The sequence below is a fragment of the Heterodontus francisci genome, chromosome 34 (assembly GCF_036365525.1).
Source record: "Heterodontus francisci isolate sHetFra1 chromosome 34, sHetFra1.hap1, whole genome shotgun sequence".
NCBI lineage: Eukaryota > Metazoa > Chordata > Chondrichthyes > Heterodontiformes > Heterodontidae > Heterodontus > Heterodontus francisci.
In genome coordinates, this window is record NC_090404.1 from 14,119,324 (window position 1) to 14,139,529 (window position 20,206).

At 53.0% G+C, this 20,206-nt stretch overlaps 1 protein-coding gene across 1 annotated transcript in view; it reads left to right on the forward strand.

Moving 5' to 3' along the window:
- Window positions 1–20,206, forward strand: part of LOC137348667 (telomerase protein component 1-like) — a 53,504-nt gene that overhangs the window by 19,959 nt on the left and 13,339 nt on the right. Inside the window, exons 11-19 of the mRNA XM_068013925.1 lie at window positions 767–922; window positions 1,557–1,769; window positions 5,566–5,719; window positions 7,801–8,016; window positions 8,361–8,521; window positions 8,882–8,989; window positions 16,939–17,046; window positions 17,900–18,050; window positions 19,359–19,438. Coding sequence (XP_067870026.1) covers window positions 767–922; window positions 1,557–1,769; window positions 5,566–5,719; window positions 7,801–8,016; window positions 8,361–8,521; window positions 8,882–8,989; window positions 16,939–17,046; window positions 17,900–18,050; window positions 19,359–19,438 — 1,347 coding nt within the window. The remainder of the gene's footprint in view (window positions 1–766; window positions 923–1,556; window positions 1,770–5,565; window positions 5,720–7,800; window positions 8,017–8,360; window positions 8,522–8,881; window positions 8,990–16,938; window positions 17,047–17,899; window positions 18,051–19,358; window positions 19,439–20,206) is intronic.

Below are 20,206 nucleotides of genomic sequence, written 5' to 3' on the forward strand. Positions count from 1 at the left end.
GAGAACAAACCCAGCTTTACAAACCTAACCCTTGTAAATAAAATCCTCCATCCCTGCAGCCATTCTGGTAAATCTCCTCCGCACCCTCTCAAGGACCCTCATATCCTTTCTGAAGTACGGTGATCAGGACGGGTCACAATACTTCAGCTGGGGCCTAACCAGGGCTTTATAAAGTTTCAGCATAACTTGTCTGCCTTTGTCTTCACTGCCTCTATTTATGAAGCCCGAGATCCCCTTTGCTTTACTAGTCACTAATTACTCTGGGTCTGGAGCCACGTGTAGGCCAGACCGGGTATGGATGGCAGACTTCCTCCTCCAAGTGAACCACTTACGTTTCCACAACAAACTGATAGCTTTGTGGTCACTTACTGATGCTAACTTTTGATTCCCAGTTTATTTAATGAACCCCCGTGGTGGGATTTGAACTCCAATTCTCCGGATTACCAGTCCTGGTCTCTGGGTTACTGGTCCAGGTACGCGGCCACCATGCTCGTCTGACCTCTCTGGTCTCTCTACTCCATGCGGACCTCCTCCCAGCATTCCTCACCTCACCGCGTAACTCATGTGTTCCCATGCCAGCTGCCGGCAGATTCAAACCCGGTTTGTGGCCCGGCCTCCGCAGGAACTTGGCGGAGCCGGAAAACCTTCATCCTGCGTCTCCAAGGCCTGTTTGACACCAGGTGCCAGAGGGTGAAAGGTCAGCGATGGGCTTAACGCGCCCTCGGCATTGCCGTTGTCCACAGCAACAACCGATTCTCTGTTTTAGGTCTGGGCGGTGGCCGGGGGGAAGCTGAACGTGGCACTGACCAATCCCCAGCCCCTCAACTGTGTGACCTTTCACCCCGAGGGTCAGCTACTCGCCACAGGGAGCTGGGACCGGACGGTCAGAATCTGGAATTGGGTGACGGCGAGTTTGGTGAGGGTGAGTATCGTTGTGGGGGGGTGCATGCCGTGTTGTGTCGGTGATGATGAGGGGGTGGGGGAGGGTGCCTTGTATGGGTGGGAACCACAGCCTTCCCTCCGCGTCGTGTCCCCTCCCGGTTTGTTGCCTCCCGAACCCCAGCTCCCACAGGAAGCGGATCCAGTTCTCCAACGGCTCCCAACGCAAATCGAGAAGTGAGAGGAGACCTATTAGCCCCTCCTCCCGGGACTGGATCTGACCCCAGAGGGTGAAAGGTCAGTGTCTGACCCCTACTGACCCCACCCCCCCCCCCCAATAAAGGCACTCATCAGAGGGCGGGGGCCAAGGGTCCATGGGGCCTGTAACCTCAACACCAGGCAGGCAAGGGAGTTGCAGAGGGAGGCGGTCGATGATCTAGTACCCCGCCTGGGCGTGAGGGAGGGTGGGGAGAGAGGGAGTCAGGGTGGGGATCCCATTCTGTAAGGCCTGGGCGAGGCGGAGGGGAAAGAGAGTCAGGGTGCGGTACAAGGGCTTGTGGGTCCCGTAGTGCAGGTCGGAGCTGGGAGCTGGGAGAGGGGAGGAGGGGGTTGGGAGGGCCCCGTGCTTCTGTGCTGCATCTAACACCACCTCCTCCCTCTGTCTCCCTCACTCCCAGGTCCTGCAGGGACACCCGGCCTCGGTTCGAGCCCTGTCTTACACTCCATCTGGAGATTACCTCGCCTCAGCCTCGCTGCAGGGAGACGTGCGCCTGTGGTCGGCTGCCTCAGGCTTGGCGGCGGGCGGGTACCAGGCCCACCGGGGCCCCGTCACCGGGCTGCGATACATCGCCGAGGGGCACTACCTGCTCTCTACCGGGGAGGACCACCAGGTAACAAAGTTACATCGAGAGAGGTTACGCGACCGCCTTCTCGACGGCGATTTTTCATAGCTTCAGGACAGGTCAAAGTGCGTCACGGCCATAGGAGGAGATGGTGGTGTAGTGGTATTGTCACTGCATGAGTAGACCAGAGGCTAATGTCCTGGGGATATGGGTTGAAATCCCACCAAAGTAGCTGGTGAAATTTAAATTCAATTCATTCATAAAAATCTGGAATTGAAAGCTGGTGTCAGTTTCACAGCACCATTACTATCATCGTAAAAGTCCATCTGGCTCACGAATGACCTTTAAGGGAAGGAAATCTGCCGTCCTTACCTGGTCTGGCCTACATGTGACTCCAGACCCACAGCAATGTGGTTGACTCTTACCTGCCCTCTGAAAGGCCGAGCAGGCCGCTCAGTTGTCGCGGGCAATTAGGGATGGGTGACAAATGCTGGCCTTGCCAGCGACGCCCACCTCCCATGAATAAATAAAAAGGGCAATCTCGGTTGTAATGTAGGAAATGCAGCAGCTCAGTTGCACACAGCAAGATCCCACAAGCAGTGATGTGATAACGATTAGATTGTCTGTTTTAGTGATTTTGGTTGAGGGATAAATACTGGGCGCAGGACACCAGCGAGTGGCCAATGGAATCTTTGTGAGCCTACTGGGGCCTTCAGTTTAAGGCCTTGTTGAAGGCAGCACATCCAACAGTGCAGCACTCCCTCAGTACTGACCCTCCGACAGTGCAGCGCGCCCTCAGTACTGACCCTACCACAGTGCAGCACTCCCTCAGTACTGACCCTCCGACAGTGCAGCACTCCCTCAGTACTGACCCTCCGACAGTGCAGCACTCCCTCAGTACTGACCCTACCACAGTGCAGCACTCCCTCAGTACTGACCCTCCGACAGTGCAGCACTCCCTCAGTACTGACCCTCCGACAGTGCAGCACTCCCTCACTACTGACCCTCCGACAGTGCAGCACTCCCTCAGTACTGACCCTCCGACAGTGCAGCACTCCCTCAGTACTGACCCTCCGACAGTGCAGCACTCCCTCAGTACTGACCCTCCGACAGTGCAGCACTCCCTCACTACTGACCCTCCGACAGTGCAGCACTCCCTCAGTACTGACCCTCCGACAGTGCAGCACTCCCTCAGTACTGACCCTCCGACAGTGCAGCGCGCCCTCAGTACTGACCCTCCGACAGTGCAGCGCGCCCTCAGTACTGACCCTCCGACAGTGCAGCGCGCCCTCAGTACTGACCCTCCGACAGTGCAGCGCGCCCTCAGTACTGACCCTCCGACAGTGCAGCGCGCCCTCAGTACTGACCCTCCGACAGTGCAGCGCGCCCTCAGTACTGACCCTCCGACAGTGCAGCGCGCCCTCAGTACTGACCCTCCGACAGTGCAGCGCGCCCTCAGTACTGACCCTCCGACAGTGCAGCGCGCCCTCAGTACTGACCCTCCGACAGTGCAGCGCTCCCTCAGTACTGACCCTCCGACAGTGCAGCGCTCCCTCAGTACTGACCCTCCGACAGTGCAGCAATTCCTCAGTACTGACCCTCCGACAGTGCGGCACTCCCTCAATACTGTCTGGACCAGCATTTATTGCCCATCCCTAATTGCCCTTGGACTGAGTGGCTTGCTAGGCCATTTCAGACGGCAGTTAAGAGTCAACCACGTTGCTGTGGGTCTGGAGTCGCATGTAGGCCAGACCGGGGGGAGGACGGCAGATTTCTTTCCTTAAAGGACATCAGATGGGTTTTTTTTGAGAACAACCAACAATGGTCACGGTCAGACGAGCTTTAATTCCAGATTTATTAATTAAATTTAAATTTCACCATCTGCCGTGGTGGGATTCGAACCCACATCCCCAGAGCATTAGCCTGGGCTCTGGATTAGGAGTCCAGTGGCATTACCACTACGCCACCGCCTGCCCGTGTGTCGACAGGAACGACAGCAAATAACAACATCACAATCGGTGGGTAGAGAGAGCAAGGGGAGCAGCTGGTGGGGTGCACAGACCCCCTCGAGGCTGACCACCAGTGCAGATTGGCTGCAGCTGAAGCTAACAGGATATTTGGGTTGTGCAAATAAAAACCCTTCAGCCCAGGTCAAAGGAGATCACTCTGTCCTGAAAAGATCCCCCCGGCAGTGTTTCGAAGAGGAGGCCCATCATCCCCGAAACAGATCACCTGACTGTTGATCAGATTGCAGCTCGTGGGAACTGCTGCAGCTCCTGCGTGGCAGCAGACTTCAAAAGTACCTCAAAGCTCCTCGCGATGTCCTGCGACTGTGAAAGGCATCATAACATTGGAAGACTTGCAACCTTTTCAGAATGTTAGCATGCAGGTGCAGCAGGCTATTAGGAAGGCAAATGGCATGTTGCCCTTTATTGTAAGGCGATTGGTGTACAGGAATAAAGAAGTCTTACTAAAATTGTACAGGGCTTTGGCGATACCGCACCTGGAATACTGTGTACAGTTTTGGTCTCCACATTTAAGAAAGGATATACTTGCACTGGAGGCAGTGCAGTGAAGATTTACTAAATTGGTCCCTGGGATGAGGGGGTTGTCCTACGATGAGAGACTGAGTAAATTGGGCCGATATTCTCTGGAGTTTAGAAGAATGAGAGGTGATCAAATTGAGACATACAAGATTCTGAAAGGGCTTGATAGGGTAGAAGCTGAGAGATTGTTCTCACTGGTCAGGGAATCTAGAACACGGGGACACAGTCTCAGGATAAAGGGACAATCATTCAGGACTGAGATGAGGAGAAATTACTTCACTCAAAGGGTTTGTGAATCTTTGGAATTCTCTACCCCAGAGGGTTGTGGATGCTCCATCATTGAATACATTTAAGGCTGAGGTAGATAGATTTTTGGTCTCTCAGGGAATCAAGGGATATGGGGAACGGGTGGGAAAGTGGAATTGAAGCCCAAGATCAGCCGTGATGGTGTTGAATGGCGGAGCAGGCTCGATGGGCCGAATGGTCTACTCCCTGCTCCTAATTCTCATGTTCTGTGTTATCACACAGCAGTTGCTGGCCTTGAATGCTATTTGATGTTGTAAAGCCTGATTTCTGAAATCAGATTGTCGAAGATTGCAATCTACTGTCTGGCATTAGATCCAGCACTGAGTGGGGGGGGGGCGGGGAGGTGCGGGGGTCTGTGGAGCATCGAAGGAAGATGGGCCAAATGGCCTCCCTCATCTGTAAGAACACCAACGACTTGCATTTATGTAATGTAGTCAAACCTCCCAAGGCCCTTTCGCAGGAGCGATTATCAGACAAAATGTGGCAACCCGCACATGAGATGTTAGGTCAGCTGACCAAAAACTCGGTCAAGGAAGTAGGTTTTTAAAGGAGCGTCTTATAGGAGGAGAGAGAGGGGCGGAGAGGTTCAGGGAGGATATTCCGGAGCTCGGGGCCCAGGCAGCTGCAGGCACGGCCGCCAATGGTGGTGAGTTTAAAATGCTCAAGAGGGCGGAATTAGAGGGGGGCAGAGATCTCGGAGTGTTGTGGGGGGGCGGAGGAGGTTACAGAGATAGGGAGGGGTGTGAGGCCACGGAGGGATTGAACACGAGGATGAGGATTTTAATATCGAGGCATTGCCGGACCAGGAGCCAGTGTAGGTCAGAGGACGCACACTCTAGTGTGATCACTGTGCAGAGGTTCCTGTTGGAAAGTGTGGGAGGGAGGTGGGGTGAGGGGGGTATCAGGAGGGGACAGGGGGAGGGGGTGAATAGAAGGGGAGGGGAGTTTGAGAAGAATTGAAGATAGGCCAAACGAGTGTTGTGCTTTTGCAGGTTCGGATCTGGTCCGGGACCCTGGGACAGGCCTGTGGAGAGTACAGTACAGACACGCCCTCCCCTGCCCTGTGCGTGTCTGTCACTAAGACTGGTGCACTGATGGCTGTCGGTTACCATAACAACCAGGTGAAAATCTTTCACCTTGAAACAGGTAGGTGTTACCGGAACGCTGTTGCTCCTTTCTGGGACCAGTCCCAGGCAGAGGGTGCCTCTCTGATAGGCGATGGGGTGGGGGCACTGGGTCAGGCCCTGACCTTTCACCCTCTGGGACCTGGGGTCAAATCCCGCACCAGACAGTGTGGGTGAGGGATAGGCGGATGAGGACAGTGGGATTGAAGGAGATGATGAGAATGATGGGTGGGATTGAGGGATACGGGGAGAAGGTGGGTGGGGTTGAGGGATACAGGGAGAAGGTAGGTGGGTGGGGTTGAGGGATATAGGGAGAAGGTGGGTGGGGTTGAGGGATACAGGGAGAAGGTGGGTGGGTGGGGTTGAGGGATACAGGGAGAAGGTGGGTGGATGGGATTGCGGGATACGGGGAGAAGGTGGGTGGGGTTGAGGGATACGGGGAGAAGGTGGGTGGGGTTGAGGGATACGGGGAGAAGGTGGCTGGGGTTGAGGGATACTGGGAGAAGGTGGGTGGGATTGAGGGATACTGGGAGAAGGTAGGTGGGATTGAGGGATACGGGGAGAAGGTGGATGGGGTTGAGGGATACGGGAAGAAGGTGGATGGGGTTGAGGGATACGGGAAGAAGGTGGGTGGGATTGAGGGATACGGGGTGGAGGTGGGATTGAGTGATACGAGGTGAAGGTGGATGGGGTTGAGGGGTACGGGGAGAAGGTGGGTGGGATTGAGGGATACGGGGAGAGGGTGGGTGGGGTTGAAGGATACGGGGAGAGGGTGGGTGGGGTTGAGGGATACGGGGAGAAGTTGGGTGGGGTTGAGGGATACGGGGAGAGGGTGGGTGGGATTGAGGATACGGGGAGAAGGTGGGTGGGATTGAGGGGTACGGGGAGAGGGTGGGTGGGGTTGAGGGATGCGGGGAGAGGGTGGGTGGGGTTGAGGGGTGCGGGGAGAGGGTGGGTGGGGTTGAGGGATGCGGGGAGAGGGTGGGTGGGGTTGAGGGATACGGGGAGAGGGTGGGTGGGGTTGAGGGATACGGGGAGAGGGTGGGTGGGGTTGAGGGATGCGGAGAGAGGGTGGGTGGGGTTGAGGGGTGCGGGGAGAGGGTGGGTGGGGTTGAGGGGTGCGGGGAGAGGGTGGGTGGGGTTGAGGGATACGGGGAGAGGGTGGGTGGGATTGAGGGGTACGGAGAGAGGGTGGTGGGGTTGAGGGGTGCGGGGAGAGGGTGGGTGGGGTTGAGGGGTGCGGGGAGAGGGTGGGTGGGGTTGAGGGATACGGAGAGAGGGTGGGTGGGGTTGAGGGGTGCGGGGAGAGGGTGGGTGGGGTTGAGGGATACGGAGAGAGGGTGGGTGGGGTTGAGGGGTGCGGGGAGAGGGTGGGTGGGGTTGAGGGGTGCGGGGAGAGGGCGGGTGGGGTTGAGGGGTGCGGGGAGAGGGCGGGTGGGGTTGAGGGGTGCGGGGAGAGGGCGGGTGGGGTTGAGGGGTGCGGGGAGAGGGCGGGTGGGGTTGAGGGGTGCGGGGAGAGGGCGGGTGGGGTTGAGGGGTGCGGGGAGAGGGCGGGTGGGGTTGAGGGGTGCGGGGAGAGGGCGGGTGGGGTTGAGGGGTACGGGGGGAGGGCGGGTGGGGTTGAGGGATACGGGGAGAGGGTGGGTGGGATCGAGGGATACGGGGAGAGGGTGGGTGGGGTCGAGGGATACGGGGAGAGGGTGGGTGGGGTCGAGGGGTACGGGGAGGAGGGTGGGTGGGGTCGAGGGGTACGGGGGGAGGGTGGGTGGGGTCGAGGGGTACGGGGAGGAGGGTGGGTGGGGTCGAGGGGTACGGGGAGAGGGTGGGTGGGGTCGAGGGGTACGGGGAGGAGGGTGGGTGGGGTCGAGGGGTACGGGGAGAGGGTGGGTGGGGTCGAGGGGTACGGGGGGAGGGTGGGTGGGGTCGAGGGGTACGGGGAGAGGGTGGGTGGGGTTGAGGGATACGGGGAGAGGGTGGGTGGGATTGAAGGACAAGGCGATGTTGGGTGTGTGAGCTCGATACTTTTCAGCGAGGGGGTGGTCTCGGGGCTGTGCAGACTCTCCCTCTTCCTGATGGTTCTCACTCTGCTGTCTATCATCCCAGGAGCTGTGGTCGCAGAGTGCGAGCTCCCACAGGTGCCTTTGCGATGCCTACAGTGGTTGCACGGTGAGGAGGTCTTGGCGTCGGGGTCGGATGACAACTTTCTCCGAGTGTGGCGTCTGCAGGGCTCCAGGTTGAGCTGCGTGCATTGCTGCAGGGGGCACACGAGACCCCTGGTGTCCCTGTCTCACTCAGAACGATTCCTGGCTTCGACTTCAGGTAACAATTAACAGCTTTTATCTTTCTCTCTGGTTAACTCCGCCTCCCCCTGCCCACCCTCACCTCTGTATCCCTCAATCCCACCCACCCAGCTTTTCCCCATATCCCTCAATCCCACCCATCCACCCACCCACCCACCCACCCACCCAGCCTCATCTCTCCCCCAATCCCTGGAGTACAGGATCTACAGGGTGCAATTTTCAGTTTGTGTAACTCACTGATTTCCCCCCTCCTGTTCCCATTCCCTTTGTCGTTCCACGATACCCCTCCCCCTGCAATTCCTGCTTCCTCTTTCCTTGTCCACCTGCTCTCACTGTCCATCTCCTCTCTCTTTCCCCCCCTAGATGATTTCACCATTCTGCTGTGGACTCTGGCTGAGCTGATCGACCGGGAGTACTGCGCGGCGGTGTTTCCGGCCTGTATACTGAGAGGGCACTCGGACTCGGTCACCTGCTGCTCCTTCAGCCCCGATGGGCTCCAGCTGGTGACCGGCAGCAAGGATAAGGTGGGTGAGGTTTTGGGAGAGTGGGGTGACCCCTGCGCCCCCACCATCCCAGTGACCTGGATTCCTGCTCCTGATCACTATCCAGAGTCGCCTGAGGGAAAGCGCAGAGGGTGGGAGGGTGATAGGGCAAGAACGGGGCTGGAGCTGACCTGAGATGCTGCCTCTGTCATCGAATATCCCAAGGGCTTGCTTCCGCTGTCTGGGCCTGTGCGCACAAGGCGGTCAGGGAGTGAGGGGTTAGAGGGCGTGCCCTGCTTCCCGTTGGAACCCGGAAAGAGTCGGCAGTGGCTGGGATAAGAAGTGGGTGAGCCGGTGTGAAAGTCCCGTCGTGCGAGTTTAACTAGCTGTTTGTTTCCACAGTCTCTCCTGTTCTGGGACCTGGAGACTCTCCCTGGCCGCATCTCCCGGTGTCTGCACTCCTCTCACCGGGACTGGATAACCGGCTGCAGCTGGGCCCCTCGATATGTGGTGAGTCTGTTGTAACCTCCTCCAGTGAGACACCCCTCCCTATCTCTGTCACCTCCTCCGTCCCTACACCCTTCCCTATCTCTAACCTCTTCCACCCCTACACCCGTCCCTATCTCTAACCTCATCCACCCCTACACCCGTCCCTATCTCTACCCTCATCCACCCCTACACCCGTCCCTATCTCTAACCTCATCCACCCCTACACCCGTCCCTATCTCTAACCTCATCCACCCCTACACCCGTCCCTATCTCTAACCTCATCCACCCCTACACCCCTCCCTATCTCTAACCTCATCCACCCCTACACCCCTCTCTATCTCTAACCTCATCCACCCCTACACCCCTCTCCATCTCTAACCTCATCCACCCCTACACCCCTCTCCATCTCTGTGACCTCCTCCGTCCCTACACCCCTCTCCATCTCTGTGACCTCCTCCGTCCCTACACCCGTCCCTATCTCTGTAACCTCCTCCAGCCCCACGCCCCTCCCCTCCCTATCTCTGTAACCTCCTCCAGCCCCACGCCCCTCCCTAACTCTGTAACCTCCTCCAGCCCCTACAACCCTCGCTATCTCTGTAACCTGTGCTCCAGAACTTGCCGCACCCCTAGCCAAGCTGTTCCAGTACAGCTACAACACTGGCATCTATCTGGCAATGTGGAAAATTGCCTGGGTATGTCCTGTATACAAAAAGCAGGACACATCCAACCCGGCCAATTACCACCCCATCAGTCTACACTCAATCATCAGTAAAGTGATGGAAGGTATCATTGACAGTGCTATCAAGCAGCACTTGCTTAGCAATAACCTGCTCAGTGAGGCTCAGTTTGGGTTCTGTCAGGGCCACTCAGCTCCTGATCTCATTACAGCCTTGGTCCAAACATGGACAAAAGAGCTGAACTCAAGAGGTGAGGTGAGAGTGACTGCCCTTGACATCAAGGTAGCATTTGACTGAGTATGGCATCAAGGAGCCCGAGCAAAAGTGAGATCAATGGGAATCGGGGAAAACACTCCGCTGGTTGGAGTCATACCCAGCACAAAGGAAGGTGGTTGTGGTTGTTGGAGGTCAATCATCTGAGCTGCAGGACATCACTGCAGGGGTTCCTCAGGGTAGTGTCCTAGGCCCAACCATCTTCATCTACTTCATCAATGACCTTCCTTCAATTATAAGGTCTGAAGTGGGGATGTTCGCTGATGATTGCACAGTGTTCAGCACCATTCGTGACTCCTCAGATACTGAAGAAGTCCATGTAGAAATGCAGCAAGACCTGGACAATATCCAGGCTTGGGCTGATAAGTGGCAAGTAACATTCGTGTCACACAAGTGCCAGGCAATGACCATCTCCAACAAGAGAGAATCTTGTGGTGATGTGGAAGGAATATGGAACTAGTGTAGGATTAGTATAAATGGGTGGTTGATGGTCGGCACAGACTCGGTGGGCCAAAGGGCCTGTTTCAGTGCTGTATCTCTAAACTAAACTAAAACTCCCCTTGACATTCAACGGCATTACCATCACTGAATCCCCCACTATCAACATCCTGGGGGCTACCATTGACCAGAAACTGAACTGGAGTAGCCATATAAATACCGTGGCTACAAGAGCAGGTTAGAGGCTAGGAATCCTGCGGCGAGTAACTCACCTCCTGACTCCCCAAAGCCTGTCCACCATCGACAAGGCACAAGTCAGGAGTGTATTGGAATACTCTCCACTTGCCTGGATGGGTGCAGCTCCAACAACACTCAAGAAGCTCGACACCATCCAGGACAAAGCAGCCCGCTTGATTGGCACCCCATCTACAAACATTTACTCCCTCCACCACTGACGCACAGTGGCAGCAGTGTGTACCATCTACAAGATGCACTGCAGCAACTCACCAAGGCTCCTTTGACAGGACATTCCAAATCCGCGACCTCTGCCACCTCGAAGGACAAGGGCAGCAGACGCATAGGAACACCACCACGTTCCCCTCCAAGTCACACACCATCCTGATTTGGAACTATATCGCTGTTCCTTCACCGTCGCTGGGTCATAGTCCCCTCCTAACAGCACTGTAGGTGTACCTATCCCACATAGAACCATTGAAATATTACAGCACAGAAGGAGGCCATTCAGCCCGTTGTGTCTGTGCCGGCCGCTATCGAATCCCACCTTCCAACACCTGGTCCGTAACCTTGCAGGTTACAGCACTTCAGGTGCATGTCCAGGTACCTTTTAAAAGAATTGAGGGTTTCTGCCTCTACCACCATTCCTGGCAGTGAATTCCAGACACCCACCATCCTCTGGATGACAAAAGTTTTTCCTCATGTCCCCTCTAATCCTTCTACCAATCACCTTAAATATGTGCCCCCTGGTAATTGATCTCTCCACCAGGGGAAACAAGTTCTTCCTGTCTATTCTATCTAGGCCCCTCATAATTTTGTGGACCTCAATTAAGTCACCCCTCAGCCTCCTCTGTTCTTAGGAAAATCAACCCCAGCCTATCCAATCTTTCCTCATTGCTGCAACTTTCAATCCCTGGCAACATTCTTGTAAATCTCCTCTGTACTCTCTCCAGCAATTATGTCCTTCCTGTAATGTGGTGACCAGACCTGTACACAATATTCCAGCTTTGGCCTAACCAGCATTTTATACAATTCCAGCATTACATCCCTGCTTTTGTATTCTATACCTTGGCCAGTAAAGGAAAGCATTCCATATGCCTTCTTCACCACTCTATCCACCTGTCCTGCCACCTTCAGGGACCTGTGGACATGCACTCCAAGGTCTCTCACTTCTCCTACCGCTCTCAATATCCTCCTGTTTATTGTAGATTCCCTTGCTTGATTTGCCCTCCCCAAATGCATCCCCTCACACTTCCCTGGATTGGATTCCATTTGCCACTTTTCCACCCACTCAACCAAACTATTAATATGGAAACATAGAAAATTGGAGCAGGAGTAGGCCATTCGGCCCTTCGAGCCTGCTCCGCCATTCATTTTGATCATGGCTGATCATCCAACTCAGTAGCCTGTTCCTATTGTCGCCACATACCCTTTGATCCCTTTTGACCCAAGAGCTCTCTCTACCTCCATTTGAAAACATACAATGTTTTGGCCTCAACTGCTTTCTGTGGTAGCAAATTCCACAGGATGACCACTCACTGGGTGAAGAAATTTCTCCTCATCTCAGTCCTGAAAGGTTTACCCCGGTATCCTGAGACTATGACCCCTGATTCTGGACTCCCCCACCATCGGGAACATCCTTCCTGCATCTACCCTGTCAAGTCCTGTTAGAATTTTATAGGTTTCTATGAGATCCCCCTCACTCTTCTGAATTCCAGCGAATATAATCGTAACCGACTCAATCTCTCCTCAGACATCAGTCCCGCCATCCCAGGAATCAGTCTGGTAAACCTTTGCTGCACTCCCTCTATAGCAAGAACATCCTTCCTCAGATAAGGAGACCAAAACTGCACACAATATTCCAGGTGTGGCCTCACCAAGACCCTGTATAATTGCAGCAAGACATCCCTGCTCCTGTACTCGAATCCTCTCACTATGAAGGCCAACATACCATTTGCCTTTTTTTACCGCCTGTTGCACCTGCATGCTTCCCTTCAGCGACTGGTGTACGAGAACACCCAGGTCTCATTGCATATTCCCCTCTCTCAGTTTATAGCCATTCCGATAATCTGCCTTCCTGTTTTTGCTACCAAAGTGGATAACCTCACATTTATCCACATTATACTGCATCTGCCATGCATTTGCCCACTCACTCAACTTGTCCTAATCACCCTGAAGGCTCTCTGCATCCTCCTCACAACTCACCCTCCCACCCAGTTTTGTGTTGTCTGCAAATTTGGAGATATTACATTTAGTTCCCTCATCTAAATCATTAATATATATTGTGAATAGCTGGGGTCCTAGCACCGATCCCTGCGGTACCTCACTAGTCACTGCCTGCCATTCGGAAAAAGACCCGTTTATTCCTACTCTTTGTTTCCTATCTGCCAACCAATTTTCTCTCCATTGCAATACACTACCCCCAATCCCATGTGCTTTAATTTTACACGCTAATCTCTTATGTGGGACTTTGTTGAAAGCCTTCTGAAATTCCAAATAAACCACATCCACTGGCTTCCCCTCATCAACTCTACCAGTTACATCCTCAAAGAATTCTAGTAGATTTGTCAAGCATGTAAATTTCGTAAATTCATGCTGATTCTGTCCGATTCTACCACTGTTCTCCAAGTGCTCTGCTATAAAATCTTTGATAATGGACTCTAGAATTTTCCTCACTACCAACCTCAGGCTGACTAGTTTATAATTCCCTGCTTTCTCTCTACCACCCTTTTTAAATAGTGGGGTTACATTAGCTACCCTCCAATCTGTCGGAACTGTTCCAGAGTCAAGAGCATCTTGGAAGTTGACCACCAATGCATCCACTATTTCTAGGGCCACTTCCTTCAGTACTCTGGGATGCATACCATCAGGCCCTGGGGATTTATCGGCCTTCAATCCCATCAATTTCCCCAACACCATTTCTCTACTAATACTGATTTCCTTCAGTTCCTCTCTTTCACTAAGCCATGTGTTCCCCAACATTTCTGGTATATTGGTGTCCTCCTTTGTGAAGACAGAACCAAAGTATGCATTTAGTTGGTCAGCCATTTCTTCCCCCATAATAAATTCCCCTGTTTCTGACTGTAAGGGACCTACATTTGTCTTCACCAATCTTTTTCTCTTCACATACCAACAGAAACCTTAACAGTCAGTTTTTATGTTCCCTGCAAGCTTGCTCTCGTACTCTATTTTCCCCTTCTTAATCAATCCCTTGGTCCTCCTTTGCTGAATTCTAAACTGCTCCCAATCCTCAGGTCTGTTGTTTTTTCTGGCGAATTTGTACGTCTCTTCCTCGGATCGAATGCTTTCTCTAATTTCCCTTGTAAGCCATGGTTTGGCTACCTTCCCCGTTTTATTTTTTCACCAGACAGGAATAAACAATTGTTGCAGTTCATCCATGCGCTCTTTGAATGTTTGCCATTGCCTTTCCACTATCATCCCTTTAAGGGCGGCGCAGTGGTTAGCACTGCAGCCTCACAGCTCCAGGGACCTGGGTTCGATTCTGGGTACTGCCTGTGTGGAGTTTGCAAGTTCTCCCTGTGTCTGCGTGGGTTTTCTCCGGGTGCTCCGGTTTCCTCCCACATGCCAAAGACTTGCAGGTTGATAGGTAAATTGGCCATTATAAATTGCCCCTAGTATAGGTAGGTGGTAGGGAAATATAGGGACAGATGGGGATGTGGTAGGAATATGGAATTAGTATAGGATTAGTATAAATGGGTGCTTGATGGTCAGCACAGACTCGGTGGGCCGAAGGGCCTGTTTCAGTGCTGTATCTCTAAATAAAAATAAATAAGTAATGTTTTCATCATAGCTATCATTCTGGAGTTTATGGCTATCCTCTTCACTATCAACTACACGGCCAATTTTTGTGTCATCAGCAAATTTCCCAATCATGCCTCCCACATTTAAGTCCAAATCATCACTATATACCACAAACAGCAAGGGACCCAACACTGAGCCCTGTGTTTTCTGTCACTGAGCCAATTCTGGATCCAACCTGCCACGTTCCCCTGTATCCCATGGGCTTTCACTTTACTGACCAGTCTGCCATGCGGGACCTTGTCAAATGTCTTACTAAAATCCATGTAGACCACATCCACTGCACTACCCTCATCAATCCTCCTTGTTACTTCCTCAAAAAACTTTAAGTCTGTAAGACATGACCTTCCCTTAACAAATCCATGCTGACGATCCCTGATTAATCCGTGCCTTTCTCTGTGGCGGTTAATCCTGTCCCTTAGAATAGATTTTAACAATTTACGCACCACCGAGGTCAGACTGACTGGCCTATAATTATTTGGCCGATCCCTCGCACCTTTTTTACACAATGGTATAACATTCGCAGACTTCTAATCGTCTGGCACCTCGCCTATATCCAGTGAGGATGTGAAGAAGATGCTCGGTGCATCCGCTATTTCCTCCCTGGCTTCCTTAACAACCTGGGATACAATCCATCCGCCTCTGGTGATTTATCTACTTGCAAGGATATCAGACCCTCTAGTACGTCCCCTCTCATTATGCTTATCATATCTAATACTTCACGCTCCTCTTTAACTACAATGTCTGTATCTTCCCTCTCCTTTGTGAAGACAGAGACAAAAAAACTCATTAAGAACCCTGCCCACATCTTCTGCATCCACGCATAAGTTCCCCTGTGTATCTCTGATGGGTCCTATCCTTTCCCTGGTTGTCCTCTTGCTCTTAATGTACTGATAAAACATCTTGGGGTTTTCCTTGATTTTCCTGCCAATAATCTTTCATGTCCTCTCTTTGCTTTTCTAATTTCCTTTTTTACTTCACCCTGCACTTTCTATATTCCTCTAGGCTTTCTAAAGTATTAAGATTTTTGTGATCGTCATAAGCTTTCTTTTTCTGCTTTAACCTACCCTTCTAGATGACCAGGGGGCTCTAGATTTGGCCGTACCACCCTTTATCTTTGTGGGGACATGTCTACACTCTGCCTGTAGAATCTCGCTTTTAAATGCCTCCCACTGGTTTGCCACTGATTTTCCTCCAAGTAGCTGTATCCAGTCCTCTTTCACCAGGTCACTTTCGGTTTCTTAAAATTTGCCTTCCCCCAATTTAGAACTTTTACTCCTGTTTTATCTTTGTCCTTTTCCATGATTATGCTAAAACTTACTGTATTATGGTCACTGTCTCCAAAATGGTCACCCACTGTTACTTCATCCACTTGCCCAGCTTCATTACTGAAGACTAAATCTAGTATTGTGCCCCCTCTCGTTGGGCTTGTTATGTGCTGGCTAAAAAAGGTCTCTTGAACATAGTTCAAGACTTTTGCCCCCTCTGTGCCCTTCACACTGTTTGTATCCCAGTTGATATTGGGGTAGTTGAAATCCCCAACTATTATTGCCCTATAGGTTTTGCACTCAGAAGTTTGCCTACATATTTGTTCTTCTATCTCCCTCTTACTATTTGGGGTTGAAAGTACACTCTTAGTCGTGTGGCTGTCCCTTTTTTATTTCTGAGCTCCACCCATATGGCCTCATTTGATGATTCATTTAGCATATCAACCATCCTCAAAGCTGTTATTGATTCCTTAACTAATAATGCGACTCCCCCTCCTTTTTTATCCCCCTCTCTATCCTTCCTGAAAACTCGATATCCAGGGATGTTGAGCTGCTATTCTTGCCCCTCTTGAAGCCAAGTTTCTGTTATAGCCATGATATCGTGTTGACATGTGTCCAACTGTGCCCTCAGCTCATCGGCTTTATTTACTGTGCTCCTGGCATTTAAATAAATACCCTTTGACACTGCCAACTCTTTTAACCTTTGCTGCTTCTGTCTTTCAGAATCACTCGCTAATTTTCTGCCTCCTGTTCCCTGCCCTGAAATTGTCCTATCTGAGACTGCACTCAGGTTCCCATCCCCCTGCCAAGCTAGTTTAAACCATCCTGCAGCACGGACTGCAGTGTTTCAAGAAGGTAGCTCACCACCACCTTCTCAAGGGCTATCAGTGGTGGGCAATAAATGCTGGCCTGGCCAGCGACGCCCAGATCCCATGAATGAATAAAAAGTGTTAGTCTCCTTATTTAAGGAAGGATGTAAATGCATTGGAAGCAGTTCTGAGAAGGTTTACTAGACTAATACCCGGAATGGGCGGGTTCTCTTAAACTGTGCTGGACTTGCACTGGAAGATTCTCGTCCAGTTCCACATTCTGATTGTAATAAAAGCAAAATACTGCAGATGCTGGAAATCTGAAATAAAAACAAGAAATGCTGGAAATACTCAGCAGGTCTGGCAGCATCTGTGGAGAGAGAAGCAGAGTTAACGTTTCAGGTCAGTGACCCTCCACATTGTGATTGGCTGTTTTGTCTCCATGCCAACAGGCCTCTTGTTCCAATGATGGGACAGTTCGTTTGTGGGATCCAGACACCGGGGAATGCATCCGGGAATTAAAGGGACACACTTCCACCATCAGTGGGGTCTCGATCATGGTGAGTCTCAGCAGAACAGGGCGCTGGGGGGAGGGGTTACAGAGTGACTGTGAGGGAGCTGGATTAACATTAGGACAGATACAGTCAGTAACACAGGGTGCTGGGGAGAGGGGTTACTGAGTGACAGTGTGAGGGAGCTGGATTAACATTAGGACAGATACAGTCAGTAACACAGGGTGCTGGGGAGAGGTGTTACTGAGTGACAGTGTGAGGGAGCTGGATTAACATCAGTACAGATACAGTCAGTAACACAGGGTGCTGGGGAGAGGTGTTACTGAGTGACAGAGTGAGGGAGCTGGATTAACATCAGTACAGATACAGTCAGTAACACAGGGTGCTGGGGAGAGGTGTTACTGAGTGACAGTGTGAGGGAGCTGGATTAACATCAGTACAGATACAGTCAGTAACACAGGGTGCTGGGGAGAGGTGTTACTGAGTGACAGTGTGAGGGAGCTGGATTAACATCAGTACAGATACAGTCAGTAACACAGGGTGCTGGGGAGAGGGGTTACTGAGTGACAGAGTGAGGGAGCTGGATTAACATCAGTACAGATACAGTCAGTAACACAGGGTGCTGGGGAGAGGGGTTACTGAGTGACAGTGTGGGGGAGCTGGATTAACATCAGTACAGAAATAGCACAATTCCTTGCGTCTTATGGAATTCGGGTGAGGCCAGGTTTGGTTGCGATGGCGCCTATAGCCGAATATCCTGCTGACGCCCAGGTGCGAAGAGGTTGCTGAGGTGAGGTACCGGATGGCAGGCAGTGCCTCTGGCAAGTCGGCATCTTGAACGGAAGGGGACAGGGTGGGCTGGCGCTGCACTTACCCTGTCCTGTCTCTCATGTTCTTCCAGGCGGATCTGGTGCTGTCAGTCAGTGGGTCCGGGGACCTGGTCGTATGGAAAGAGTCTGGATCTGCCGTTACCACAATCCGCGCCCATCCTCACCGCATCAATCAGTTGGCGGCCTTCAGCAAACCGGGACCTGTGGTGAAGGCAGGGCGTGGTAAGAGAGGGGGCAGGTCTTTCCCTGCTACCACCACCTGATGGGCATCTCTGATCTCCCCATAGCCCTGTATCAATCTCAAACTAATCCCACTGCCCCACTCTCTCCCCATAGCCCTGTATCAATCTCAAACTAATCCCACTGCCCCACTCTCTCCCCATAGCCCTGTATCAATCTCAAACTAATCCCACTGCCCCACTCCCTCCCCATAGCCCTGTATCAATCTCAAACTAATCCCACTGCCCCACTCTCTCCCCATAGCCCTGCATCAATCCCAAACTAATCCCACTGCCCCACTCTCTCCCCATAGCCCTGCATCAATCCCAAACTAATCCCACTGCCCCACTCTCTCCCCATAGCCCTGTATCAATCCAAAACTAATCCCACTGCCCCACTCTGTCCCCATATCCCTGTATCAATCCCCAAACTAGTCCCACTGCCCCATTCTCTTCCCATATCCCTGTATCAATCCCTCTGCCTTGTATTTTCCTGATGAAATTCCCTGTCCTGTTCTCTGTAAGCAGTCGCTGTGGTTTCTACCTCAGCTTCTCCTGGTTGCAGACATGCCCCAAGCAAACCATCTGGGGAAAGAAATTTCCCCAATCTCCCTCCAAGTGACCTTTGTAAATGAATTATGCATAATCACTGACTCCCCCAGGGAGAGGAGACAATCTTTCCCTGTTCATTCCATCAGTACTCTTTACAGTTAATAATTCTCCATTCAGTCTCCTGCTTTGCTGCCTCAGTAAATAGTCCCGGAATCTCCAGTCTCTCCTCATCACCACAGATCCCAAAACCTGCTGAGGTCCTCGACCTACGCTGTTTTTCCTCCGGGGTTAATGACTGTTTCGGGGGTGAAGTTGCCCAGTTTGAGGGGAGCAGGTCGGGGGACCTGAGGACTGGAGCGGAGGGGGTGGGGGAACAGATTGGGGGGAGGAGGGGTTATGGATTGGGGATAAGAGTTGGGGAGCAAGGACAATATGGGGCAGGAGGCTGAACGAGGGCAAGATCGGCTTTTGCGGGGGGATTGGGGACACGATCGGAGACAATAGTGGAGACAGTTCCAGGGGATTGAGGCCTGACTGGTCAGATCCCCCCTTGGCACTCGCTGTCTTTGGGTCATGCTTGACGACTGGGGCTTCCTGGGTGAGGTGCCAGAGGGGATCCTGTGCCCATGTATGCCTGGACCCCAGTGGGTGGTCAGTGCCCTGCGGTTGGTGGAGGTGAGTGGAGCAGTGTAGGCAATAGGAGACAGGAATAGTCTGTGTGCGCTCAGTCACTGCTGAACCCAGTGCCTTCACTTCACAGGACAAGGGGAGCAGCCCGGCCAGCTGATAGTGGTGACTGCAAGTGATGATGGCACCGTCAGACTCTGGAACCCACTGCTGGTGAGCAACTGAGCTCGGCTGTCAAACCCTTTCTAATCAGGTCTCTGTGTGTCTCCGTCTCTCTCTCTCCGTCTCTCTCTCTCCGTCTCTCTCTCTCCGTCTCTCTCTCTCCGTCTCTCTCTCTCCGTCTCTCTCTCTCCGTCTCTCTCTCTCCGTCTCTCTCTCTCCGTCTCTCTCTCTCCGTCTCTCTCTCTCCGTCTCATCTCTCCGTCTCTCTCTCTCCGTCTCTCTCTCTCCGTCCTCTCTCTCTCTTCGTCTCCCTCTCTCCGTCTCTCTCTCTCTCCGTCTCTCCCCTCCCTCTCTCTCTCCCCCTCCCCTCTCTCTCTCCCCCTCCCTCTCTCTCTCCCCCTCCCTCTCTCTCTCCCCCTCCCTCTCTCTCTCCCCCTCCCTCTCTCTCTCCCCCTCCCTCTCTCTCTCCCCCTCCTCTCTCTCTCCCCCTCCCTCTCTCTCTCCCCCTCCCTCTCTCTCTCCCCCTCCCTCTCTCTCTCCCCCTCCCTCTCTCTCTCCCCTCCCTCTCTCTCTCCCCTCCCTCTCTCTCTCCCCCTCCCTCTCTCTCTCCCCTCCCTCTCTCTCTCCCCCCCTCCCTCCCTCTCTCTCCCCCTCCCTCTCTCTCTCCCCCTCTCCCTCTCTCTCTCCCCCTCCCTCTCTCTCTCCCCCTCCCTCTCTCTCTCCCCCCTCCCTCTCTCTCTCTCCCCCTCCCCCTCTCTCTCCCCCTCCCCTCTCTCTCTCCCCCTCTCCCCTCTCTCTCCCCCCTCCCTCTCTCTCTCC